The sequence below is a fragment of the Miniopterus natalensis genome, chromosome 17 (genome assembly GCF_054644295.1).
Source record: "Miniopterus natalensis isolate mMinNat1 chromosome 17, mMinNat1.hap1, whole genome shotgun sequence".
NCBI classification, from domain to species: domain Eukaryota; kingdom Metazoa; phylum Chordata; class Mammalia; order Chiroptera; family Miniopteridae; genus Miniopterus; species Miniopterus natalensis.
The window spans coordinates 8,083,416-8,109,397 of record NC_142097.1 but is presented as its reverse complement, the minus strand read 5'-3'; the positions used below and the strand labels follow the sequence as shown (position 1 = coordinate 8,109,397).

At 51.6% G+C, this 25,982-nt stretch overlaps 1 protein-coding gene across 1 annotated transcript in view; it reads right to left on the bottom strand.

Moving 5' to 3' along the window:
- Positions 1-320: 320 nt before the first annotated feature.
- LOC107544511 (myosin-13) overlaps positions 321-25,982 on the bottom strand; it is a 47,037-nt gene continuing 21,375 nt past the window's right edge. Inside the window, exons 17-39 of the mRNA XM_087826467.1 lie at positions 24,285-24,402; positions 23,027-23,150; positions 21,804-21,940; positions 19,966-20,221; positions 17,739-17,981; positions 17,218-17,394; positions 16,061-16,206; positions 15,877-15,967; positions 14,687-15,076; positions 12,284-12,410; positions 12,080-12,198; positions 10,181-10,377; positions 9,637-9,820; positions 8,864-9,029; positions 8,117-8,241; positions 7,082-7,390; positions 6,801-7,004; positions 5,044-5,169; positions 4,582-4,752; positions 2,334-2,438; positions 2,152-2,247; positions 709-843; positions 321-335 (exon numbers count right to left, since the gene is read on the bottom strand). Coding sequence (XP_087682593.1) covers positions 321-335; positions 709-843; positions 2,152-2,247; positions 2,334-2,438; positions 4,582-4,752; positions 5,044-5,169; positions 6,801-7,004; positions 7,082-7,390; positions 8,117-8,241; positions 8,864-9,029; positions 9,637-9,820; positions 10,181-10,377; positions 12,080-12,198; positions 12,284-12,410; positions 14,687-15,076; positions 15,877-15,967; positions 16,061-16,206; positions 17,218-17,394; positions 17,739-17,981; positions 19,966-20,221; positions 21,804-21,940; positions 23,027-23,150; positions 24,285-24,402 — 3,761 coding nt within the window. The remainder of the gene's footprint in view (positions 336-708; positions 844-2,151; positions 2,248-2,333; positions 2,439-4,581; positions 4,753-5,043; positions 5,170-6,800; positions 7,005-7,081; positions 7,391-8,116; positions 8,242-8,863; positions 9,030-9,636; positions 9,821-10,180; positions 10,378-12,079; positions 12,199-12,283; positions 12,411-14,686; positions 15,077-15,876; positions 15,968-16,060; positions 16,207-17,217; positions 17,395-17,738; positions 17,982-19,965; positions 20,222-21,803; positions 21,941-23,026; positions 23,151-24,284; positions 24,403-25,982) is intronic.

Sequence of the window (25,982 nt, the reverse complement as noted above, 5' to 3'; positions counted from 1 at the left end):
AGGAATCATGAATTCCTAGGAAGAAAATGTGCTAGTCATGTAGAGGGGTCCTTATTTTGAAATGCTGCGGAAGACAGTGATTTATCTGGCAACGGGCTGGGCTCCCCCCTTCTACTGGGGGCAAGGAGCCTCCACTTTCACATTCCTTCCTCTTTACATGAACAAGCGATCAGGCAAGGATCCAAAGGCCACCCGCGGGAGAGGAATGGGCGCGGTAATGAACACGGAGAGCCGAGCGTGTGAGCAGTCAGAATTTATTCCTCACAGTAGCCTCCTTCCACGCGCCCGACGTGCCCATGGTAACGGGCGTCAGGAGGGTCTCATTCTTCCATCTTCTGTGGGAGAAAAAATCGTACACAGGAAATGAGTCAAGCCGGAGGCGAGGCTGAGTGTCTGCAAGCGGCAGCTGCGAAGGCTGCAGCCTCAGACTAATGCTGAGGAAGGCGTTACAAAAACAAAGCTGCACGCCCCGGGCAGGAATCCGCCCGGAAAGCAGGGCCTCTGGCAACGCCGAGGGATGGCAGGGAGAAGACGCGCGGCCCTGGTCCCTCGCCGCTTTTCTCCTGTGAGCCTGGAACCACAGGTCCTGTGGCATCTGAGAGCCAATGACCAGCACAGGGAAGAGGCACCCACAGGTATACCCTCGATCTCCCTGGGGCTCCCTTGGTCCTGGGGCTCGGGACCTCCAGGGAAGAAGTCGGCTCTCACCTGGCCCCCAACGTCTCGGCTCTTGGCCCGCAGCTTGTTGACCTGGGACTCGGCGATGTCAGCGCGCTCCTCGGCCTCCTCCAGCTCGTGCTGGACCCTCCGGCACCTGGACAGCTGCGTGTTGGCCTGCTCCTCCTGAGCGGAAGATGGGGGGGGGGTAGGAGCCCCTCACTCTGGCTCTGAGCCCCCCAGCCCTGCAGGCCTCTGGGGAACTGGGGACCCAGGAGAGTTTGGATCCCAGCTTCACCGACGGCAGAGAGAAGGCCGAGCAATCCAGGGGTGAGGGTGCCACCTGCACCCGTTTCCCCCACCTCTCCTCTATGCCATCTCTCCCATTGGAGCTCTTTGAAAGAGACACAAGCCCAGAGTCCTCCCAAGGCACCTGGAGGTGTCAGAGACCAATGGCCCAAGTTCCTGCCCCCGGCATCATCTGCCTATGGCCAGGCCATTGTATGAGCCTGTTTCAGCACGAGCCACGGGTTCCTGACAGAGGTGGCCTCCTGGGCACCCTCCAGGCTGGCCAGTCCCACTGCCACTATACTAATGCGGTGAGCAGGAGCCTCTCCCCTGTGTAACCAGTTCAGATCTGTCTCCCTAACGGAACCAACCAGCCTCCTGAGCAGGGAGGAAGAGGGAGAAAGGGAGAAGCCATATGTCCAGTCATTTGTCTAGGGCAGGGTCCCCCAATTTCATCCCTCAGAACACTAGTCCTGCGGGATGCTCTGCATATAATGAAAATGTCCCAGGCCCATGAAGTGTGGGAAATGCTACCTTGCCCCTTCCACTTCGGAGAGTCAATTTCATGTGACCTACACCATCCGAGAAATCCTTGAAGTAAAGGAACTGGTTCAATTTTTTTAACCCCACATTTCCCAATTGATTTCTTTTCTGTAAAAGAGAGCACCCATCCCCACTCCAGCCCCAGCTTCCTGCTATTAATGTCCCTCAGATCTAATATCCCCAGAAGATACTTTGGGAAAAGCTGGTTTCAGCCCATTTCATTTCTTCCCTGGTTTTCCCTGTTTGATCAAGGGCAGATAAAAATGGAGGGACTGGAGTGGTGGGATTAGGGAGGACCAGGGAGGGGACCAGGGAGGGGGCTGGGGGGTGAGGAGGTGGTTAGGGAGTCTGGGTGAAGAGAGGCCAGCAGGTGGGCAAGGATGCTCTGGGATGGGTGGGGAAGGATAGTGTGAGGTGGGCTGAGGCTGAGTGAAGGGGAGGAGGGAGCTGGGTCCCATGGGGTGAGGCAAGGGCACAGAGGAGGAGGGGACAGGATTGTGTGACACAGACCAGGGGAGGGAGGAGCACAGGTGTCCTTGTTTTCATAGCCTGTGGAAACTCAGGCCTCAGGCTCTGTGGCCTGTGGGGAACAGGAGCACCCCCCCCCCCACTCAGGCTGGGCACAGTCAGGCCTCGGGGGCTCCAGAGACCTCCCCTACTCACAGCCTCCTCCGCCTGCCGCTTGTAGGCCTTCACTTTGGCCTGCAGCTTGTCTACCAGGTCCTGGAGCCTGAGGATATTCTTGCGGTCCTCCTCGGCCTGAAAACAGAGCATTCTCGCCAGGGGCCCCAGCCCACTGCTGCTTCCAGTCAACAAAGCATTCACTCAGGTTTGGAGCCCTCTACCTGGTAAGTCATCTCCTTGACTTTTCGCTCATATTTGTGGGTCCCCTTCAGAGCTTCGGCTCCCCTCTTCTGCTCAGCATCGAGCTCGTTTTCCAACTCCCTCACCTGGGTGTGGTGAAGGGAATGCAGAATTCAGGTCAGACTTCCCAGGTTTTTCTCATGGACTCAGGTGTCTGCTATTTTAGGGTGATGTCAAGATCCTCTAATTATTTTGCAAAAGGGTCTCCTCCTAGGACTCAGAAACCATACTGTATTCACGAGGCCACCACTAGTACATGTGGTGGCTTTATGCAAATGAGAACAAGGCACCTTCTGTGGCCATGGGCAGCCTCAGGTGCACACAGCTTGGCTACTGGGTCCAGCTTTGCAAAGATTTCCCTTCCTCCGGTGCCTTGCAGCCTGGTGAGAGCTGTGCTTCAGCCAGACTTGTCCCCACAGATGAAAACTGCATGACTGCTCGAGGGGGTCCTAATTACTGATCGAGTGAGGCAATGGGGTCATGGAGAGAACCTGAGCTAGGAGCAGTCCAAGGCGTGCTCAAGCCCCAGGTCCACTGAGTGAGCCAAAGCAAGGTAGCTGCCCTCACTGGGAATGAGCTTTTGTGAATTTAGGATGGAGATTTTAATTCCTACACAAGCTACCTTCAATGAGGAGATCAAGTTAGAAGAAAGGTATGGAAATATCTTTTAAAAGATAAAGTACTACACAGGTGTTGTTCATTTCATAGCTGCTTCCACCTTTCCTGAAGTCTTGATGGCAGAGGACAGCCATCGAGAACTCAGGTCACCAGCTGTGGCCCCAACTCCACAATCCAGAGAGAGCCAGGAAGTGGGGGTGTCCGTGAGCCACTGGGAATCCCAGCCACTCGCAGACTTACTAGATCAATGTTGAAATCTATCAGTGAAAAAGGCTAACTCTGGGCACTATTCCTATCCCTCCCCTGGCCCCCTACCCCATCCATGGATTCCGGGAAGCTGTCTTCAGGTTCTGCAAAACATTATCTCCCCGGGAGTGCTCTCTAGGCCTCTGTGAGGTTTATGAAGCCAAGATAACTGGGGAGCTGGCAGTGGAGGACTTTAAGGTTCTCATCATGCAAGGGGGAGGCTGGCTGAGGTATCCCTGCCAACCCAGGAACCAAAGAATCACAGAGGGTAGCAAGGGATCCAGTTCCTCCCTTCAGGGAAGGATCCACGAGCAGGACAGGCCTAAGCTCATTTTAATAGAATAGGACTGAAAATAATTAAAAATAAACATTTAAAGATTTTTTTTTGGAAGCTCTAACTTCCCTCGTGTTTACTTTTGCTACTCATGCCTTGTAGTTTTTAGCCAAAAAATCCTTCCACATTTAAAGTGTGCATGTGCTGCTGACCACCTCCTAGGGAGGCTGGCAGGAAGAATGGCTGCATCTGAGTTTTTCCTGCTGGGAGGAGTGGTCTCCTCTTTGTCACCTCCTCTCTCCCTCCCACTCTTTCATTTCCTTTCTCCTGGGGGTAAGAGATATCCTGACAACCTCCTCTACACAGCCCTTCCTCAAAACGTTAACTGGTCATGGAACCCATTTTAAAAACAAGTTAAATAAATAATCACAGGCCTGAAGGAGAAAAAAAAGCAAGGGAAACAAGAAACAAAGGGAATGATCCACAAAGAAACTAAACAACTACAGAAACTAAACAACTACTCCAGGATGACGGAAGAGCAGGACTTTCCTCTTGCACTGGCCTGGAGGAGGCGCCAGTCACCCTCCACAGGTGCAGGGAGAAGCAGCCCAGAGCTGCAGGCTGTGGTCAGGATCCGGAGGCCAGGGGAGGGAACGAGGCCTGGGAGCGGGAGGCGGAGGGACACCCCAGACCTTACACAGGATGCGCCATTGTTTATCAAAGTGGAGGTGGGTCCAAAATTGAAATCCCACTAAAATGTGTAATTTCATGATTGTAAAGTGCATTTCCCCCCATTTATGTGGATCTGAAAGCCTACAGAACCAGAATCGGATCATTTACAATCGCCCTTGCACTGCGGAGTTTGAGGCAGGAGCATTCCAAAGCGGGTTTGTGTGAGTTGCGGTGGAGGGCCCAGTGGAAAGGGAATAGGTGGGAAATGAGGCTCACGGGGAGTTCTGCAAGTAGTAAGTAGTCCTCAAACTAAGTCTGCGGCCTGCTTAGCCGGCGGCCGCTTTCCCACCCCCTGCACATCTGGATCGTGGTTCTGCCTGAGGCAGCCGAATGGGGCGCCACTTTGAGAGCCAGTCTACCCGGTTCTCCAGTTTCTGGATCTGCTTCTTCCCGCCCTTCAGGGCCAGCTGCTCGGCCTCGTCCAGGCGGTGCTGCAGGTCCTTCACCGTCTGCTCCAGGTTCTTCTTCATCCGCTCCAGGTGGGCGCTGGTGTCCTGCTCCTTCTTCAGTTCCTCGGCCATCATCGCCGCCTGGTTAAGTTCACAGAAAACATCAGCGGGCCATGTGCCCCCATCCCTACCTGGAGCACCCGGGAGATGCTGCTAAGGTTGGTGCTGTGCGTGCCGGGGCCGCCTCCCTCCCTCAGCATTGCGGAGCGTGCACCGTGCTCCTCCCCACTTTGCCTCTCTCAGTTCCTCTCCCTGGGGAGCCACTACCAGCGGGCTTAGGTCTTAGGACATGGAACCTGCTCCAGAGCCCTGGCTTAGAAGCCCCTTCCCTATCTCTCAGAGGCACCTCTGAAGGGAAAGAATGGAGCTCACATCCGTGATGGCTTTCTTGGCCTTCTCCTCTGCGTTTCTGGATTCCTGGATGGAGTTCTCCACCTCTGCCTGGCACTGGGCTATGTCAGCTTCCAGTTTCTTCTTGATATTTAACAGGCTTGTGTTCTACAAGAAAAATTAGATACCAGAAGTGTAGGTTATATTCGGGCTCTTAAAGCAGTTGGAAGGGGGAGGGCTGGGTGAGGAAGGAAGTAAACTGTGACCAGGTTCCATTTCTTATTTTCACATGGGATTTACTACACACTGTTTCATTCTTTTTTCTTGTAAATCTTCACCTGAGGGTATTTTTTCCATTGCTTTTCAGAGCAAGTGGAAGGGAGAGAGAGAGAAACATCGATGTGAGAGAGACACATTGACTGGTTGCCTCCTGCGTGTGCCCCAGTCTGCAACCGAGGTACATGCCCCTGGCAGGAACTGAACCCAGGACCCTCCAGTCCAAAGGCCAGTGCTCTGGCCACTGAGCAAAACTGGCTAGGGCCACTGTTTCATTCTTGACCAAACAGAAAGTCCTGAGATAGACCCAAGAATTGCAGATAACATAATTGAATAAATTATAAAAGTGGAGTTTCAAATATTTGAGGAAGAATAGATTATTCAAAAAAGGTGTTGGAGCAAGGAAATGATTTGTTGACATAACTATATAATGAAAAATAATTCTGATGAGCAAAATATACCATAAATGGAATTGTAAAAATGAGGACAAACTGGAATACATTTACAGTGATTATTACTGAAAAATACCCCCTTTCTTAACATATAAGACAAATCAATAAGGAAAAAAGGGCAAGACATACAAATAGGTAAGACACAAAAGAAGAAATCCAAGTGGCAAAAAATATGATGAAATGTTCTGCCTCAGTGGTAATCAAAGAAATAAGGATTTTAAGGGGGCCAATGGGGGGGAGAGGAAAGGGGGACATCTGTAATACTTTCAAAATAAAGATAAATTTTAAAAAGAGGTATTTTCAACAATAATATTAGTAAAGTTTAAAAAATAATAGCTGAGATCTTTGAGAATTTATAGGAAAGAGCTTTCATATATTTTCCCAAAGGGTAATAAAAATTGGTACAACTTAATTAAAGATCAGTTTATAATATATTACAAATGTCTTTGCTTTTACTTCTAGGAATTTATTTACTTGTAGGAATATTAGGAAAATAATAATAATGGATATATGTGAAAACTTAGTTATAAAGTAGTCCATCATAGCAGTCTTTCTAATAGTAAATTTTGGGGGGGAATAATCTAAAACATCCAATCATAGAGAATTGGTTAAATAAAAATGCCATAATACCCAACTATAATGGACTACTTTTCTGCCATTAAAAATAGCCATAGAAGACTCTATAAAGATGTAGAAACATGTTCATGACACATTGTTAATGAAAATAAGTTGCAAAAAGTTTGATCACATTTAAAAAAAATAGAATATTTATGTACACAGACAGGGGCTTAGCACGAACGGTCTCCAATGTTAACGATATGGTTAGCAATTTTCTTCCATTTGCTTGTATTCTCTATTTTTCATTAAAAAAAAATTTTAAAAAGCTTTCATAAAACTAACAAAAATGATTCTTTTGGAAGACAATCCTAACTTTCTAAGATTAGGCTTCAGTGTGAAGCCTTCTCAGCCGCTTTACGCAGCAACTCGTCCTTCCTGCCCTGGCTTCCCACAGACGCAGCACCTGCCTGTCCAGCTGAGGGGAGGGTGGCCCCGCCGGGGAGGACCGTGCACCTGGGTGTGCAGCAGCTGCACTCGGTCGCTGGCGTCCAGCAGCTCCTGCTCCGCCAGCCTGCGGGCGCGCTCCGTCTGCTCCACGGCCCCCTTCATCTCCTCCAGCTCCTCCAGCAGCAGGCCGCTCCTGCGCTCCGCGATGGCCAGCTGCTCCGTGAGGTCCTCGTTGCTCCTCAGGGCGTCGTCCAGCTGCAGCTGGGAGTCCTTCGGGGAGAGCAGGAGTGAGGCCAGAGGCGGGGGGGCCGGGGCCCCGCCAGGCCCGCCACAGGCCGCACGCCCACCTTCAGCTGGCCCTGGACTGCGCGCAGGTGCTTCTGCGTCTCCGCCAGCTGGCGCTTGGCGTGGCCCAGCTGAATCTCCATGTCATTGAGATCTCCCTCCATCTTCTTCTTCAGCCTCAGGGCGTCGTTCCGGCTCTGGATCTCGGCGTCCAGCGCGCTCTGCATGGCCTCGGCCGCCCGCTGGCCGTTTCTCTTTAGCTGCTCGATCTCTTCGTCTTTTTCAGTGACCTTGCGGTCAAGCTCGGATTTTACCTGGCTCAGCTCTAGCTGGACGCGCAAAATCTTGCTCTCTTCGTGTTCCAGCGAACCCTGGTAAAAGCAAAGGAGCGACTGGCAGTGCCGTGGGCACTTGAATACGGGTATTTTCATCCCCGTTATGATAAGATGGGTATGATAGCAATACCCATTTTACAGATGAATAGAACAATGCTCAAGGAGGGCAAGCGATTTGCTCCCAAATGTCCCTACTAGTCATGAAACTGGAACCAAAGCTTTGTTATTTAACCAGGCCTTGAGGGGAACAGAGCATTGTTTTGAAATTTGTGAAAATTTTATTGGGTGTGTAGAGCCAATCTATTCTCTAAAATGACAGGGCAACTGCTCTCCCCTTATCCTGCGTTACACAGATTTCCCTGGAAAATCTCAGGCACCGGCCTGCACTGGCCACAGCTGAGTCTGACACCAGGACACGGCACTACTGTGACTGCAGAACTCCCAGGAGCCAGAGAGGATCGCTTGAAACTCTGTTAAAAACGAGGGGTTCGGAGCGAGCTCTCGAGATGTTTGGTGAAGGATTTCTTGCTTCCCAGGAGGAACATGTGGAGGATATATTAAACGAACGTATTTCTTTTCAAAAGGGGAAACAGGGTGGACTGGCGGACACCAGGAGATGCAGGGCGGAGCACAGCTGCGTCCCCAGGCGGCTGCATGTTCCTCCGGGAGCAGCCTCAGAGCCTCCTGGCAGGAAGGGCCCCGAAGGGGTGAGCTGGTCCCCTCCCTCAGCGCCTTGCCCTCCGGAGCTCCCCCTGCACTTGCCTCCACCTCCTCGAGGGCAGCCTGCAGGTCTGACTTCTCCTGCTCCACTTGCTTCTTGGTCCTTTCCACTTCCTGAAGATTCTTGCCAGTTTCTGCAATCTGCTCGGTTAGGTCAGAAATCTCCTCTGCAAAGGACAGGCTTGGTTTAAGCTGTTACGACAGGCCCCGCTTGACAGCAGGGCATTTGCCGGGCATTTTAGGGACTGGCGGTCCATTCACAACACTTGTGTAGGGGAGAACATGTGAAGCCCTTTGGGTGAGGTGTCAGCAAAGCGCAGGTGGGTTGCCTCCCCTGAACTGTGCAGAGAGCATAGTGACAAGGGCACTGTGTGGCCCCAAACTTCACAAAGTATCCACCATGGTCCAGAGGACCAGAGAAGAGAATTGTGGAGAAAATGCAGAGGATCACAGTCTTTCAGAACTTTCGGGTCTGGTTTAGTTTTGTAGGTCAGGACTCTGAGGTCCTAAGGGACTTAGTGACATGTCGAAGGACACAGAGCCATATAGAGTCAGAACCTGGGGAAATGTTCTCTAATGGTGAACTGGTGGGTGCCCTCTGGTTTTGAGTACGCAGCTTTCTGCTACTGCGCCTCACGCAGGGCTCAGGCTCGGGGTAAACTGAGCAGGTGTGAGGGTTCTGTGGGCCCTGGGAAGGAGCAGGGGTTTGGGGGTGCCTGTGGCCACAGAGGGGAGGGGCGCCAGACAAGAAGGGGAACATTACACACCTGCGGTGGGCAGAGGGCTCACCTTGCAGATTCTTATTCTCTCGCCTCAGCGTCTCCAGCTGATCCACCACCTCCTCGTAGGCGTTCCGCATCTTGAAGATTTCAGTGCTAAGTGACCTGGACTCTTTCTGAGCCGTTTCCAACTCAGCTTGACTCTCATCCAGCTTTTGCTTCCACTCAGCCAGGACCTAGGAGATTGCAAAGGGGCGTGTGAAAAGCAGGAAGGGCCAGAGAACTGTCGGCAACACCAAGGCTTTACCCTTCCATCCTGAGGACTAGAGAAATGGGCCCCCCTTCTAGATCAGAGACTCCACACTCTGATATCCCTACTATGATGTGCTGTAGTCTTCTTTTTTTAATACTCCCTTGAGGATATGTTTATTGATTTTAGACAGAAAGGAAGGGAAGGAGGGAGAAAGAGAGAAAAATCAATGTGAGAGAGAGACATCGATCGGTGCCTCCTGTATGCATTGGAACGAGTATTGAACCAGGAATCGAACCCACAACCTTTTGGTGTACAGGACAACTCTCCAACCAACTGAGCCATCTGGCCAAGGCTGATCTGCTGTATTCTTTAAGATATTTTCATCTCAAAGTAAACAAAATTAGCTTTAACTGAAAATGAAACTCCCTTTGGAGGGATGTCACCAAGGTAGAGACACCTCGAATCCCCAAAGCTCCCCAGACTGGGGCTCCATGCTCTGACCGAGGGCCTCCCGGCTTGTGCCCATCTCACACACGTGGGTACGAGGGCTGCCAGTCTCGTCACCACCACCGCCAAGCTGGGGGGAGGACCTTGTCGAAGTTCCTCTGCTTCTTGTCCAGGGTGGCGCAGGCTGCGTTGGCGCGCTCCAAGGCCAGCATCAGGTCGTCCACTTCTCCCTGGAGCCGCTGCTTGGTTTTCTCCAGGGACGCGCACTTGGAGCTCACTGCCTCCGTGTTTTCCTCGGCTTCCTGGAGCCTCTGGGCCAGTTTTTTCCTAAGAGAACCAGATGTTTTTCCCTTGGCAAAGGTGGACTACTTCAGATGGGTTATATCAGAGGAAGAAAAACAGTCTATAGGGATTGGAACTTGCTAAGAGCAAGACCTAGAGTTTGATGAATGGAGAGGATTTAAGTAACATCTGAAGAGTCCCTAGGTGCTTGGTGGCCAAGCAGGTCACCGAGGGGGCACCCAGGGAACCAGGTGGAGTGGAGGGTACCCCACAGGAAGGACAAGGGCACCCTGCATGAATGCTTAGAAAACCCAAGGCTGGGAAGAGAGGTGCTCCAGGGAGGGTTCTCTGTGCCTTCACTTGTGCGTTGGGGCCACCTCTCCTACTGCAACCTGGGGCCCATACTTGGCCTCCTCCAGCTCCTCCGTGCGCTGGATGGCGTCTGTCTCGTATTTGGTTCTCCACTGGGCAACCTCGCTGTTGGCCTTGGACAGCGCCCTCTGCAGCTCGGCTTTGCCTTCCTGCTCTTCCTCACACTGTTCCCGCAGCAGGTCACAGTCGTGGCGGGAGGACTGCAGGGCGTGGGCCAGGGCGTTCTTGGCCTGGGGAAGTACAGTGGTGACAAATTGCAAAAATATTTGGCCATTTTCCATGTTAAGGTATTTTCATTTAAACCAACATTTCCCAAGTCCAATCATTTCCTGGCAGCCTTCATAAACTTTGCTGTAACAGCCTATCACCTGCTTTATTCACTTAATTTTTAAAAAGTTGACTCCATTTTTACATTTAAATGTATTTATTGTAAAAGTAAACTATTGTGCTACAGTAAACGAACACCATTAACATCTGTCACGATTAGAAGGTGACTGTAAGCATAAGCTCAGTGGAAGTAAAGCATCACTTTCTACGTAGGCACTCGGCCGCTGTGGCTCTGTGCCCAAGGCCTGCTCTCTGCGTCGCAGCGAGCAAGTGCTGAGGAGATGGTATCCAAGTTGAGACCATTCCTCATGTAATCAGAACAACTGAACCCAAACTGGACGGGGCATAATTTCCCCACTACCTGATGCAATGTTATGAAATGCTGTGACCATGAAAAACCCAAAAGCATCTTTTGGTGTCAATAGTGGGCTGTTTCCCCACCTCTGTGAACTTGATCTGTGCCATTTCCACGCTCCTCCTCTGTCTCTGCCTCCTGAGCGGGGAGGACATGCCCAGAGCCCCCCACACTCATTCCTGTCTGGGAAGGAGGGCAGACAGTTCAGCTCTCATCACACTAGTCCCAAAACACTTTCTGGTGCCACCAAATGCAGTAATTCATGCATTTCTATCCTTTTAAAGACATGAACAAACAACAAAACTTTGCCCAAGAAGAAAAACAGCGGCTACTGGATCCTCCCTGGAGGACAGCCCTGCTCCCAAAATGGACCTTCTCATTACTTGATCAGGCTCCAGTTCTTGCCACTACCCTAGCCCCCGGTTCACCAAAGACCCTTAACCATGTAACAGAAAGATGGGGCAAATACAGTGCTTGTTCTCTTTTAGATAGAGCTTGAGAGAATTCCAAGAGAGTGTGCCATAAGTCTTCGCCGGTGCACGGCAACCTCAGATTACAATTACACACTGTTGTGGACTCCTGGATTCTCATTCTAACGCTTGAACACACATTGGCAGCGTTCACTAAGCACCTACTGTGTGTACTGTTCTACTGTGCACTGTACCTGCTGTTTACAACTACAGTGGGGGAATTATTCTTGCCCTCTAGGAGTTCACAGATCAGTGGGGAAACATGCAACATTTAGATAGTGACATCAAGAGCACGATGATGATGTTCATGTTTATGCAGATGTCCCAAGGGTGCCCCTAAAACCATGCAGCCTCTTTTAAAGTAGGGCAACTTAAAATTAGGTGTTGCCGCAGGTGGTCCACAAAGTGTGATGAAGAAAAAGGGGACATCTAAGGGGCCGGCTGAATCGCTGGACAGTGTGAGAGAACATACAAAGGCAGAGCTGGTCCAGCTGGTGCTGTGATTGGGAGCAGATGCCCCTGGCTGGAGAGAGGAGTTTATCAGACCCCCCAGGGGGGCAGAGGAGCCCAGAAGATGGTGCACCCTGAATGAGCCTTCTAGCTCTGAGGAGGGAGATCCAACGCCAAGGTCCCTAACCCCAAAGATCAGGCTCCTGTCACCCTGCAGGCAAAGGGGAGAAGCACCTGCTTCTGTGGTGCAGCTCTGCCTCCCACCAGCTGAGCGGCCTCTCGGGCTCTCCGGCTCTCTCTGACTCTGCCATCCCAAGAGGGTTGTCCTACCTTGGTTTCTTCATCCAGCTGCCTCTTAAGCTCCTCCAGCTGCTGGGTGAGGGCCTGCTTGCCTTTGGTGAGCTGTGACACCAGGGCCTCCTTCTCTTCCACTTGGTGGCTCAGCTCCCCTGACACACAGAAGAGGCTCCTGCATCAGCACAGCCGCCCCTCCCGCATGGCCGGGCCGCACCGCAGCTCCCCGGCCGTCCTCACCATTTTGGGTCTGCAGTCTTGCCTTCTGCATGTTCAGATCGTGGATTAACTGTGTCTGGTGGTCATCCTTGGCTTTGATCTCATTAAACTGGTCCTCCATGGTCCGGCACGTTCTTTCCATGTTACTCTTAAAAAAAAAAAAAAAAGTGCATGGGAGATGGAACTGGACAGTCTGATAGTTTAGCTTCTTGTCAGGTAAAATAAAAATACAAGTACAGAGCAAAATCATTTCATAAGCCAGTCAGAGAAGGACAAGTACCATAGGATCTCACTTCTATGTGGAATCTAATGAACAAAGTAAACTGACAAAATAGAAGCAGAGGCCTGGATGCGTGGAACAGACTGACAGCTGTCAGAGGGGAGGGGGTTGGAGGACTGGGTGGAAGAAGGTGGAGAGAGTAGTCGACGAACATATATGTCTAACCCACGGCCACAGACAATGATGTGGTGTTGGCCAGAGGGAAGGGGGGCTGGGGCTGGGTGGAGGTGGGCCAAGGAGGGAAAAATGGGACATCTGCAATAGTGTCAACAATAAAAATAAAGAGAAAAAATAAAAATCATTTCATATTTGCTGTATTTTTATTTGCGATTGCTGCTTAGTCACCAATAGCTGGGAAGAGCAGCTTCTGGCAGGTAAGTACTTAATGATTTGGGAACAAACCTTTGAGGAGATGCCACTCAAAGGAACCCTGGATCTTCTTATTACATAAGCAATTCTATTGCCATGTAAACAATGTGATCTCCTGATGTGTCTATTTGCAAGCAATATATTCAGGGGATAGTGCTGAGCATCTCATTTAATGACACAAAAAGCCCCCTGCGGTGGAGGTGATGTGGCAAGATTAGCCTCCGCAGCCTCTGGTTGTCCTGTATTTTTGTGAAGTTCGTTTAAAAACCTTATATATTCTGGAGACCTCTTCTCTCCCCCTCCCGGCTCATATAACATAAAATAAATATATTCAGCATATATTTGTCCTTAGACTGCAAAGTGTGAGATGCAGCAGAAGAAGCAGGGATGTTAGATTCAAGGAAGACCTCGAGGAGCTTAGGACATCTTTGAGAAGATGACATATGGGCATGAAATAATTAAGTCAGGGGTAGTTGGAAAAGGGATGGGGTCTCACAAAGAGGAAAATCAAAGAATTCAACAACTTAAAAAATATAAGGCAATATAAAGTGCTTCTTCCACTGGATTTTAAATGAGTACTGAGCATGAAGCAATGATGGAGATAGGAAGGTTGTGGGGGGTCTGCTTATAGGCACAGCATGTGGGTGATGCTGGAGTTTCTTGTAACTCACCCAGTCCTACAACCTGGCCTGGCTTGCCATAGGGGAGAGAGGTAGGGGGAAAGGAGGGTGGGAAGGAGGAAGAAAGAAAAGAGAGAATACATGCAGACACATGCCTTAGGGGAAGGGGGAAAAATGAGACAGGAGTTGCAGTGAGGAAGAAATCCAAAGAATGAATGAGCAGCATGAACCCAGACGCTAAATAAAGACGGCAAGAGGCACCATGGAGACCACCTTAGTTCTCTGGCCCATCTCTCCATTCCTCCCCTCCCCAGACCCTGGGACCTTCTGGGCAGCCTTCTGTAGGAGGTCCGCTGCCCCCTTCTGGGGCCACCCTTCTTCTAGCCCAGACGAGCAGCCCCAAGTACAGCCCTGAGCTCCTGGAACAAGGGCAACCTTTGAGTCTAAGAGCCCACAGGTCCTCTCTGAGGAACTCAGAGGCCAGTGTACCACGAAGCTGGTGACTCTTAGGCTCTGCACCCTCGCTCCCATGGGCCCCGACTGCAGGAAGAGGTAGATTCCAGGCCAGGAGGGGAAGCCAGTCATGAGCAAAAACTGACTTCTGGGCAGGCATTTCCGACAAATGGCCTAAGGAAGTCTGAGAAGACAGGGACCTCAGTCTAACAAGGTGCCAGTAATTTGTGACTTATTTTTCTCATTCTATATAAATATTTACTTACATGCTTAATTTTGTATTCCTAGTTTATGTGTATTTTCTTAAAAAGCCCCTCTCCTCCTGACTTTTGTATGCTTCAAGTGGCACAAAACCTGGGTCCTCATGGGCTCTGCTTCCTTCCCGGGGACTGACGCTCTGGGCCGAGGAGGAGGTGTGCAGATAACTACACCTAGCAGGGCCCCTGTGCAATCCATCCACAGGTTTAGCTCTAGAAAATGCCAGATGGATTGGAAACTTTCTGAAAATACTCTGGAAGGATGGTGAGGGCTTGAGTCATAGCAGGTCACTGGATCAAGCTTGACTGACTTGAATTGATTGGGGAATTGGGAGCAGGCAGCATGGGGAGGGGGATTTGGGTTAGAATGTGTGGCGAGTCTGGGGCAGGTGCTGATACGTGCCCACTGGGCAGGTGGATGTGGCAGGAGCAGAGAGTTGGGTACCTTGGACTTGGCGACGGCCTCGATGCTGCTGGCCATGTCGTCGATCTCCATCTTCAGCTCACTCTTCTCCTTCTCCAGCTTCTGCTTGACCCTCTGCAGGTTGTCTATCTGCTCCCCAAGTTCAGCCACACTGTCTGCGTGCTTCTTCCTCAGCGTGGCCGCCGTGGCTTCGTGCTGCAGGGTGGCCTCCTCCAGGTCCCTGCGCATTTTCTGGAACTCAGCCTCCCTCTTCTTGTTCATCTCAATCTGGGCCGACGTAGCCCCGCTGGCTTCCTCCAGCCGCTCGCTGATCTCCTCCAGCTCCCGGGAGAGGTCCGAGCGCTGCTTCTCTGCTTTGGCCCGAGAGGCCCGCTCTGCCTCGATTTCCTCCTCCAGCTCCTCAGTGCGGGCCTGGAAGGGGCTCTGCGTCAGCAATGTTGAGGGGCAGCAGCCCGCGTGGGGAGGGCAGGACGGCGGATAGAGGGCAGCATCGTAAACTAAAGAACATACTGTAGCATTAAATTAATGAAAAAACTTCTCAACCGTCCAAATGTCCCTCAGCAGGAAAGTGGTCAGATCAGCTGTGATGGAGCTGTGCTCCCTGGGAGTCCACAGCAGCTGGTCCACGTGCCGTGGACAGCTCTGCAGCACGAATCCCTACACGAAGGGAACACGTCGCCGAACGATAGTCTCAGCATGAGAATATTTTTAACGTATATTTAATGTATATATTTTATATATTTATGAAAACATACATACAATATAGTTTAATGCTCTTGTTCCTTTATATTTTTATGTGTGTGTGTATATATATATAAACAAACATATACATGTGTTATATATATATCTCATATATTTTGGGGGGGTCTTATGTAAACGTAAGTCCATAGTGAAACATGCAAAAGGATGCACATCCAGCTGACACTGGTAGGGGCCTCTGAGACGACAGCGAGGGCACCGGGCTTAGGGGTGGTGAGCAAAGTACCCTTATCAATAATGTTCAGCCTTATTGGTAATATGTTAATTATTCCCCAGGAAATCTATTTATGTGTTACTTAGAAAGTTAAAATATTAATTTTCATAAATAAAGGGAAGGACGGGACATTGTCCCCAGCTCCAAGGGGAGGGAGAAAAGAAGCAGCTACAGAAGCAGAGGGGACGGGGCGAGGGGGCCATCCAGGGGCGGTCCAGGGCCGAAGCTGCCCCCTCACCTGCAGCTCTTTAATCTTCTTTTGCAGCTGCAAACTGTGAACTTGTTCGTCGTCAATTTTGGTTTGTAACTGACTGATTTCAAACTCCTTCCTGCAAATAGATATATATGTATTTAAAGCAACGCCTTTTAAAGGGAAAGGTGGCTTTCGTGTCAAGCACAGAGGTGGAAGATGAAAGAGCTACTTTTTCAACTTCTCCTCTACTTGCTGCCTGTCGTTCTCTAGATCCATAATGGACTCCTGGGACATTTTCAGGTCTCCCTCCAGCTTCCTCTTCACTCTCTCCAGGTCGGCCCGCAGCTTCTTCTCCTGCTCCAAGCAGCCCTCAAGCTGGGAAGACATGGGTGGGAGGTTGGGACCCTGAGAGGAAAGCGAGCTTGGCCCCGTTGGCTGGCGCAGCCCGGCACATGCCTTCCCTAGGGTGTGGCTGCAGGCCTCCGGCCCCTGGGGGAGCAGGCATTCCCCCCCCTCCGCACTCTCTCTCTCCCAGCAAAGGCTGCCCAGGGGGCTGGCGCCCTCAGAGGCTCCCTGGTGCCTCTTTCACATGGCCTGTCCCCGCCAGGTTCCCTGCAGAAACGTGGTGCCCATAGGGTCATGCTCTTGCCCAGACAGGGGCAAACGGGGCCTCTGGGGGTGGGCACTGCTGCAGCCGTGCCTGTGGGGGTCTAGAATGCGCACCATCGCTCCTCCCCCATGTACACCATGCAACCGCTGGGAAAGCATGTGTGTGCGTGTGCCTGTGTGTGCGTGTGTGTGTGCACGTGTGGGTGTGTAGGGGGAGGGGATAGAGGGGTGGAGCACACCGGTTCTGGCCTCAGGAAAATTAGGAACATCCTGTAGAGTTCTAGCCACAATTGCGTGTGAAACCTGAAGACTGAACCTGGTTCTTACCTCGAGAACAAATGTAACATGGTGGGGAAATCATAATTTTCATGGTCACAAGTATAACTCATTTTTAGCAGTGTTAGAACAGGACTGAAGCTTTGGAACCCAAAGATCTAGAAATGGATGCTAGTGATGACAATGACAACGACGACAACAGTGATGATGATGGTATATGTTAGCAGCTAATGCTTTACTAACTCTCTATGTGCTCAGCTTTCCATGGAAACCCTCCCAGGCAGAGCTAGTTGTATCCCCGTTTCGCAAGGTGGCAACAGAGGCTTTGGAGTTCGAGTGGCCTGCTCAGCAGTCCAGATGTGTTCGGAGAGGGCTGAGATCTCAACTCAGCGATTCTGATTCCAGAGCTCGAAGACTCAACCCCTGCATCCTGCTTAAACCTGCCTCCCCTGGGCTCCTGGGAGCCGCACACGCTAGAGCCCAGCAGTAAAATGTGCTCACGTCATCTGCCTGCTGCTCCAGCTTGACGTTTATTTTGATGAGACCGTTGACTTTGTCTTCTTCAACCTGAAGATCGTCCAGTGTTTGCTGATGGGCCTCCTGCAGAGATTTCTTCTCCTTGGTCAACTTGGACATGCTTTCTTCAAGGGCCGTCATTTCCTCAGAAAGATTCTTCACCTGGGAAAAGATCAACACCGATGGAACGTTCAAAGAGTTAATACAGAAGCTTCTGGCAAAGGCTGCTGACTCTTCTACGGAAGGACATGGCTAACCAGTGTCCTCTCAGTGAAGGGCCAGGTGAGTGCAAATATGCTGCCTCTGAAGGGGAGCCCGCAACCCACACCCAGCAGAACACAGCCGCGGGAATGAGGTTACGGGCTGGCCGCTTGGGGCTTGGACGGAGAAGCCTGGGCCGCTCTCACTTGCTCCTGCCTCCCGCGTCCAGGCAGCGCTGGGCCAGGGGGAGGCCTGCCTGTCTCCCCACAGAGAGGGGTCAGAACCGGGGCCCCTGGGGCTGCCACCTTGTTCTCCGTGGCGTGCTTCTCCTTCTCTGCTTTGGCCAGAGTCAGCTCCAGGTCATCAATGTCCCTCTTGAGGGAGGAGCACTTGTCTTCCAGGCTCCTCTTCTTGGCAACCAGCTCAGAGTTGGTCTCTTCTTCTTCCTCCAGCCTCTCGTTCAGCTCCTTCACCTTGGCTTCCAGCTGAATCTTGCATTTGATGAGCCCCTCACACCGTTCCTCAGCGTCCGACAGGTTTTCCGTTTCCTGAAAGAAACGGGGCATTATTTCTTTTTTTTTATTAAATGTAGTGGGGTGACATTGGTTAATAGGAAGCATTATGTTTTTTAAAAAGTATGTTTTTCATTTCCCTAGCCAGTTTGGCTCAGTGGTTAGTGTTGGCTTTTGGATGGAAGGGTCCCAGGTTCGATTCTGGCCAAGGGTATGTACCCTGGTTGCAGGCTCCATCCCCAGCCCTGGTCTGGGTGCATGGGGGAGGCAACCAATCAATGTGTCTCTCTCACATCCATGTTTCTCTCTCCTTTCCACTCTCTCTGAAAAGCAATGGAAAAAATATCCTCAGGTGAAAATTGAAAAAATATATATGTTTTTTATTGATTTTTAGAGACAGAGAGGAAGGGTGAGGAATAGAGAGAGAGAAACATCAATGAAAGAGAGAAACATCATCCATCATCGAATAGCTGCCTCCTGCATGCTGGGGCTTGAGCCTGCAACCCAGGCATGTGCCCTGGTGGGGAATTGAACCCGTGACCTCTTGGTTCCTAGATTGATGCTCAACTACTGAGACACACTGGCTGGGCAGCATTATGTTTTGATCAGCCTCTTGACAAACCTTAGAAAGAAAGGGCTTTGCCCTCCACAAGCCCATTAACTAGTCCTAAGGAATGGGTCACACTCACACACGCACACACTCATGTGCACATGTGTCATCCACATGCTTTTTTTTTTTTTTTTTTAAACCACTAATGCCATCATTCACTTAATAAAAACTCAGCTCAAATAATTTCAAGCACAAGCATTCATGGAGTTTATAAGGTCTCTGCCAATTTGCCAATTTTGGATGCCCAACCATCTCACTCTGCCTACTACCACCAGCTAAAAAGTGACTCATCTCTATGTTATCACAAGCTAACTAGTATTTTCAAAACAGCACTGCCTTTTAACTTTCAATGAGAGTTACTGCCTGCGTCTCCTGAGCCCCGCCTCCTCGAGCTACAGAACAGAACATTCAAAGTGGACAGGAGTAAGCGATCGAATAAGTACCTGTCCCAGAACACTTTGTAAGGAGTCTCTAGGACAGGCCAACATTAGCCCTTAAACTTAATTGGGCTACAGCTTCTCACACAAGTATCATAAGGCCTGGACACACCTTTCAAGGTTATGAATGAAAAAAGAGGGGCAAGAGTGAGTGCCTGTGTTTACTGAGCATGTGCTCTGTGCTGGGCATTGTGTACGTATGGGCTCATCCGATCCTTCCAGCCACCCTGTGAGGTGAGTGCACTACCATGCCCACTTGACAGATAAGAACACTGAGGATGCGCATCTTCCCGAGGTCACACAGCTATCAAATGGAAGACCTGGGGTCCAGACCCGCCAGTCTGCTTCTAAAACTTACCCTCTTGCCCACTATGCCTGGGAGAGTGCTCCTCCTGACCACGTTATGCTGACTGGGAAAGTGAGAGGGGGAGAAGAAGATGCTTTTCACATAAAGCAAAAGGTAAAGGCATTTGGGAGCTCAAGAGGGGCAAACGATAAACGCCTCAACTCTGAAATGGTCCAAGCACATGGTCAGAGTGTTGGCACTGTACACATGGCCTTCTTTCCCCATTTCCTTGATAAAAATGCGCATCTCTAAAGCATTTTTTACTATAACCATATTATCGAAAATCATGTATGAAAATTACTCTTTCTACTTTGAATTATTTAATTTTAGTGTTTTATTTCTACTTACAAACATTTAAAATACCTGGTACGTTCCTGAGAGCTTTTATTATGATGACACATGCTCACAGCAAACTAGGTCTAACTCTGCCCTGAAAGAAGGGAGCAGAGATTCATGTGCAGACCTGACGCTCTGCTTGCAGCGCGAGGTAGGGGCCAGGCCCTCCTTTGACTGGCAGTGTGGGTGCTGCATGCTCAGTATGACCACTGGGTGGCACCAATGTCCCTTGAATAGCCGCCTAACGGGGTGTCAAGGCCGCTCCTTTTCTATCTGTAAGAAGGTACTTACAGTCTGGACTTGCAACTGGAGGTCATTCTTTTCCTGCAGCAGGGACACCATCTTCTCCTCCAGCTCCTTCCGGCGGGCCTCTGACCTGGCCAGCTCCTCCTTGGTCCTCTCGAAGTCTTCCTTCATGGTGGCCATCTCCTTCTCCGCCTCCGCGCTCTTGAGCAGGGGCTTGATCTTGAAGAACAGGTTCATCCAGGGCCAGTGCTTGACGTTCATGAAGGAGCGGATGTTGTACTGGATGCAGAAGAGGGCTTCCCTGCACATCCATTAGGACTGCAGTTAATGAACCACGGCGGGGTCTCCTCTCCACCCCACGTACCCTGTGGGCCCCAGGACCTGCACCGGTCCCAGCTGGGTGGGAAGGAAGTACAGCCGAGCTGTGCAGATCCTACGGGCTCCAGAGTAGGCTCTGCAAATGGGGCGGAGGAAACAGCACGTGCAAAAGCTGGGAGGCGAGAGAGGGCTCGGCCATCTGTGGGTCTCCCGGTCACCCGCTTCCACCTCCAGCACCCTGCTGAAAGTACTCGGCCTAATATGCTGGTGCCCCCTAACTACCAATGAGATGGGCATCTTTTATTCTTATTTTATTGGATCTTTCTCCTACATTTGAAGAGCTCTTGCCTTTTGAAACTCCCCTCTGCCTTTGATTTCGTGATGAAACAGTTTTCCTGTTTCATAGTATTTTGCCATATGGGCTTTGTCTTTATGCTTAAAGGTTGGGGTAGACCCAGGACCTGTCTTCAGTCTACTGATTGTCTCCCAGACTCCTGCCCTCATTGAATTGGCCTATTTTCCTAATTTCAACCGTTGCCTACATCCCAGTGACACCCACACCATCTCTCACTTGTCACCCTCCCCAGCTTCCTATCGCACAGCTCAACCCAAAACTTACTCTTCTTGCCCTTAAACGTACACTTCTTTGGGATATTTTAAGTTTCTGCACTGGCTTCCATTCGTTTCACCAAGTCAGATACATTTTGTGGCCCATCTGGCAGTGACAGTGTCAGAGCTATAGGGGCATCAGAGCATCTGGGAGAACGGGCTTCCACCCAAACTGCCCTCTTCCTGAAGTTCCCACACGCAGCCAGCCGTCACTGCTGCTATGCCTTCTTCGGAAGTATGGGAGGGATAAACTCATACATCCCTTCAGCCCATCCTCTCCTCTCTCAGCCACTCCCTGTTTCCTGACTTAGGTCCTTGTCATCTATTACTTGGACTTGTGCCACAGTCTGGTCCTGTCCTCTCTTGTCCTCTTGGCTCCACTCTCCGTGGAGCTGCCACAGCGACCTCTCTGAGCTTCAAACCTGAGCCTCTCACGTGTCTCCTTACACTCTTTCCCCGGCTCCCCATAGACCAGATGATCCAGTATGGGCTCCTTAACAGGGGCACCTTCACTCCCTGCATCTCACTCGCTCCATGCTCCAAATCTTGTGACCTGCCTGTTGGTCTCCCTCCCAGGCCACACTCTCTGAGGCCATGCAGAACTTAGTTCAGAAAGTCCTTTCTCCTTATAGCCCTTTCATGCCAACCCCAACCCCAACCCCCAACAAGGCTGGGGACTTATTCTCAACAGTCCCCCACTGTCCTGAATATAACTCTGGCCCTGTGCTGATCACAGGCATTAAAACTAGCCACGGACGTGTATGCTTCCCGCTCGTCGTGAGCTCCTGGAGGCCCAGGTTCCTGTCTGTATCCCCAGTGCCAAGCAGAGGCCCCAGCACGGAAATCCTGCTCAGTAAATGTTGGGTAAGTGGATGAACATTCCAGGCTGAAAAGCAGGAAGCGACAATCAGCTCCTAAGTAGGGGGGCAGTGTGAGGAGGGGTGAGGGTCCGTCACCTTCTCTCCTTCATCTTCTTGAACTCCACCCGCATCAGGAACCCCCTGCACAAGGCCTGCGTGCGCGTCATCAGCTTCACCAGCTTCTCATCCCTCATCTCCTCCAACAGTCCCAGGAGCCCAGCTTTGAAAAACACCTGCATCAGAGGAGAGACAGCCCTGCTCTGTCCCCAGCAGGTGAGCAGCCCTCGGCCCTCACGAGAACCTGCTCCTGTCCAACCCCAGCCCTCGACTTTCGAGCCCTGGGTGGGAACCGCAGCCACCCAGCTCCTAAGACTCAATTCTCAGCGGCTCCCATCTCCTCAGCAGCCCCTCCTGTGTCCTGTTCCAAAGCATGTTCCAGGCCCCACCAGTCCACATGGACAGGCTCTGACAGGGCTCACACGCAAGAAGCAAAGAGGAGTCCAGAAAATGACCTCAGAGCCCAGCTGTGCCCAGACTGGGAGAGATTCAGACTTCTACCCCCCATCTCCTCTCCCTCTGCCCATTCTAGGAGGCCGGCCCACCTCAGGCCCGCTCGCCCACTGCCCACCTAAGCAGAGCTTCTCTGGCCCCCACGATGTTCCAAGGAAGCAGGCACCCCTGGGGGCAGCAGGCTCTCCCTGGCGGGGCGGGTGCTCCCAGCCCCAGCCTGTCCCTTTCCGGGACGTGGAGTGCTGGGCTCAGGCCAGGGCTGAAGCCGGCCCTTGCCACTCAGCATCCATCTGACCATGAGCAAGTTTCTTGCCTCTGGGGAGCCTACATTTTCTCACTCTCCCAACAACCCTATGTGGTTGGCACCACCTCTAGCAACACCGGGTTCGTGGGAGGCTCAGAGGAGTGAGTAGGAGGACTTGCACCCGTGCTCAATAAATGGAAACCATTTTTGTGGGTGACAGCTCTTCTCAAGCCCTCCCTGGAATTCTTCCCGTGTTCTCTTCTCTTGGGCTCCTTCTTCTCCTGTACAGTGTCTTCACTCTGCTCCCTCCAGGACACCGGAGCCCCCTCTGCCGTCTTCTGTGGCTGCTGGGGCTCTGGCTTCCCACTAGCCTCTAGGCTCTTAACAAGCAGCATGGAGACGGGGCGCTCTGCGCCAGTCGCGGGGCTCCCTCTGCCCGGGCTGCCGGGCGAGGGCCGCAGGCTGAGACGATGGGGAAGAGACGCCCGTCTTCTGCCCAGCTGGCAGGCAGCCCAGGGCTGTGGGTACACAGGGGGAAGGGGGTCCCAGCCCCACCTGCTCTCACCTTGGTGTGGCCGAACCTGTACTGCTCCCGGTCCACGTCGATGGAGTTCAGGAGCTTCTCAGAGGCATTTTTGCTGTCGATGAACTGCCCTTCTGGAATGGCGCTGGCGTTGAGGATCCGGTACCTGGGGACCAGGACGCGGTCAGTCCTGGGCTGCGGGCGGTGGCAGCGGGTGTGGGCCGTCTGTGGGGGGAAAGGCCTCGGGCCACACAGCCCTTCCTGAGGGCTGCTCCCCGCTCCTTGCTGCTCAGGCCCGGGGCCAGGGAGGCCATGCCCCCCTTTCCCACGGCTCAGGCTGGAACCGGGGTGCGGGTGGGAGGCTGAAGGAAGGCAGGCTCCAGAGAGCCACTGTACCTTATGTGACAACAGTCTGCCCACTGTCGGCCCGGCACACAGGACGCTGAGGAGACGCCTCACCCTCTCAGCCCTGCCCTGGGAGGCACTCCAGGCCTCCCTCTACTGAGATCCCCCTCCTCAGCCCGCAGCGGGGGACAGGGTGGTGATTTCAGCTGAGGGATGAGATTCTCCGGGTGGATTCATCCCTTAAGAAAGGCCCCATACCTGAGACCCAACCTTCTAGAACCTTCTCCTGTTCCTACCAGCCTTAGGAGTAAGTGGAATACTGTACAGCTAGTCTAGCAGAAGGGGATTGTTGTTGTTTTTGGACTTAAGAGAGCCTTGAAATCAACTGTGACCTGCAGACTTCTGGTCCTCCTACCTCTGGAAGGTGCTCTCCCCTCCTCCACTCTGGACAAGGCCTGGACTTGTGGGCCCAGGTGGTAGCTGGGAGGAGAGAGTTGATCTAGAGCAGTGGGTCTCGACAGGGGTAGGGAAGTGATTTATCTCCCCAGGAGACATTTGACAATGTTTGGAGACGTTTTTGATTTTCACAGCTTTTGGGTTTGCTACTGGCATCTGTGAGTAGAGAGCAGGGATGCTGCCCAAATCCTACAAAGCATAGGACAGCCCCACGATAAAGATCATCTAGCCCCAAATATCCATAGTGCGGAGGCTGAGAAACTGGTCTGAAGTCTCAGTCAGGCTACAGGCTCTGGGCTCTGACCTTGGAGTCACTTCGGCCTGGCTCAGCACTCACTCTGGGCAGAGGATCAGTCCCTCCCCTCCAGCAAAAGACAGAGCCCGTGGACACCTGGGGTGGGGGACTTGTGAGCCCACCACACACCCAGCCCAAGGAGCACCTTTGGGGACTGCAAAAGGTGCCCTCCAAAGAGAGAGATGCAAAGATGAGACCACTTACCGCTGTTTGAAATCCGCGTAGAGGATCCGGCTGGGGAACCCTTTCCTGCAAATCCGGATGCCCTCAAGGACCCCGTTACAGCGCAGCTGGTGCATGACCAGGTGGTGGTCCATCACGCCTGGGGAGAGAGTATCCAAAGGCATGTTGGCGGCCTTCTCATTGTTTCCTTTGATGGTCTGAGCACCGTGAGATGCTCTGAAACACCCAGACTTGAGTGGAAAGAGTTGGTGCCAGCTCTAGGGTTGGGAGTGGCTGGAGTTTGCCTATAGTCTCAGTAGAAATAATTCAATTTCTTGGGTAGACTCTAGTATCCCATCCATGGGAGCAAGAGCCAACATCAAATATTCATCTTTACCCTGTTCATGGTCCTTGACTCTGTAGCTCGGCTCCTAGGGAGGGCAGAATGACTGTGGAGTACCCCCTGGGCTTTCCATTAGGTAACTTGAGATGCCCTTACGTCTCTATTCAAATCAAAGATGCACAACTCACAGGCTGTGTTTTTAGTGGGAGAAGAGAAACAGAGAGAGCGGGGGGGGGGGGGGGGGGGGCTGGGGGCTGGGGGCTGGGGTAGGGGAGGAGGGAGTTGAATGCAGGGCAGTCATCTGTCAAACACTGGGCAGCTTCTCTGCAAGGCAAGGTGAGCGCCAAACGAGGGGCGCAAGAAGAGAAGCCAGATGGACAAGATGCTGTGGGAAGGCACAAATCAAACAGAGACCCAGAAAATTCCGTCTGGCACTATGTGAGGGGTTAGAGGAAAGGTACTATGTCTACATAATGGCTTTTTATTCTGAGCTCCCTAAGTTTCTGGGGAGCGGCTAAAGAGGGTTTTGACTTTACCTTGTGGAAACTTTTAAAATGCTAAAAAATTCTCCTGGCTGCTGTGAGGAGAGATGATTATAAATTTTTACAGTTATCAAGATTCTGCTAGAGCTGCACTACTGTCTGATCCAGTCATTTTTGGCCACATGTGGCTATTTAAATTTAAATTCATTGAAATGAAAGAATCATTGTCTGAGTTGCACTAGCCACATGTCACATAACCAGCGGCTACCACACGGGACAGCTCAGATCTAGACCGTCTCCACCACATGTACAATGTGCCTATGGGTGGGAAGGGGGCTTGCAATTTGGTCAAGGGCCCTGGTTCCAGCCCCAGCTCTGGGAGGCCTGGGTGAGGCTTTGGAGTCTGCGTAGTCCCAATTCCCTCACCTAGAAAACAAGCAAAGCGTTGCCCAGGCTCCTGTATCAGCATGTTAGCCTAGTCCCAGAAATGGGAAAGAAAACAGAGAGTGCCAGAGCAAAGGAGATGCAAAGTGGAGAGGAAGGGACAGAGATTCTGTCAATGTTAACCTTCCAAAAGAAATAGTTACCCAAACCCCTGGGGCCCTAGAAGCACAGTTTGAACCCACAGACGTTCAGTCTACCCTCCTGTCATCTGACACTTGCGGGCCATGTGACTTACAGAAGAGTCATGTCACATGTACGTTTGATTTATACAAATACACATTCAACGACAATAATGGAAATTGATTTTCTTTATGACAAAACACCTTCATGCAAGCCAACAATGTCATTTGATTCCTAACGAAAGAAACAGCTCTGTTCCTACCCTGGAGGGGAAATAGGCTGAGCTGGGCTCTCTGGGAGGGGTGCAGCCTGCCCCAGACACTGTGTCAAAATGACACCGAGGTGTTTGCC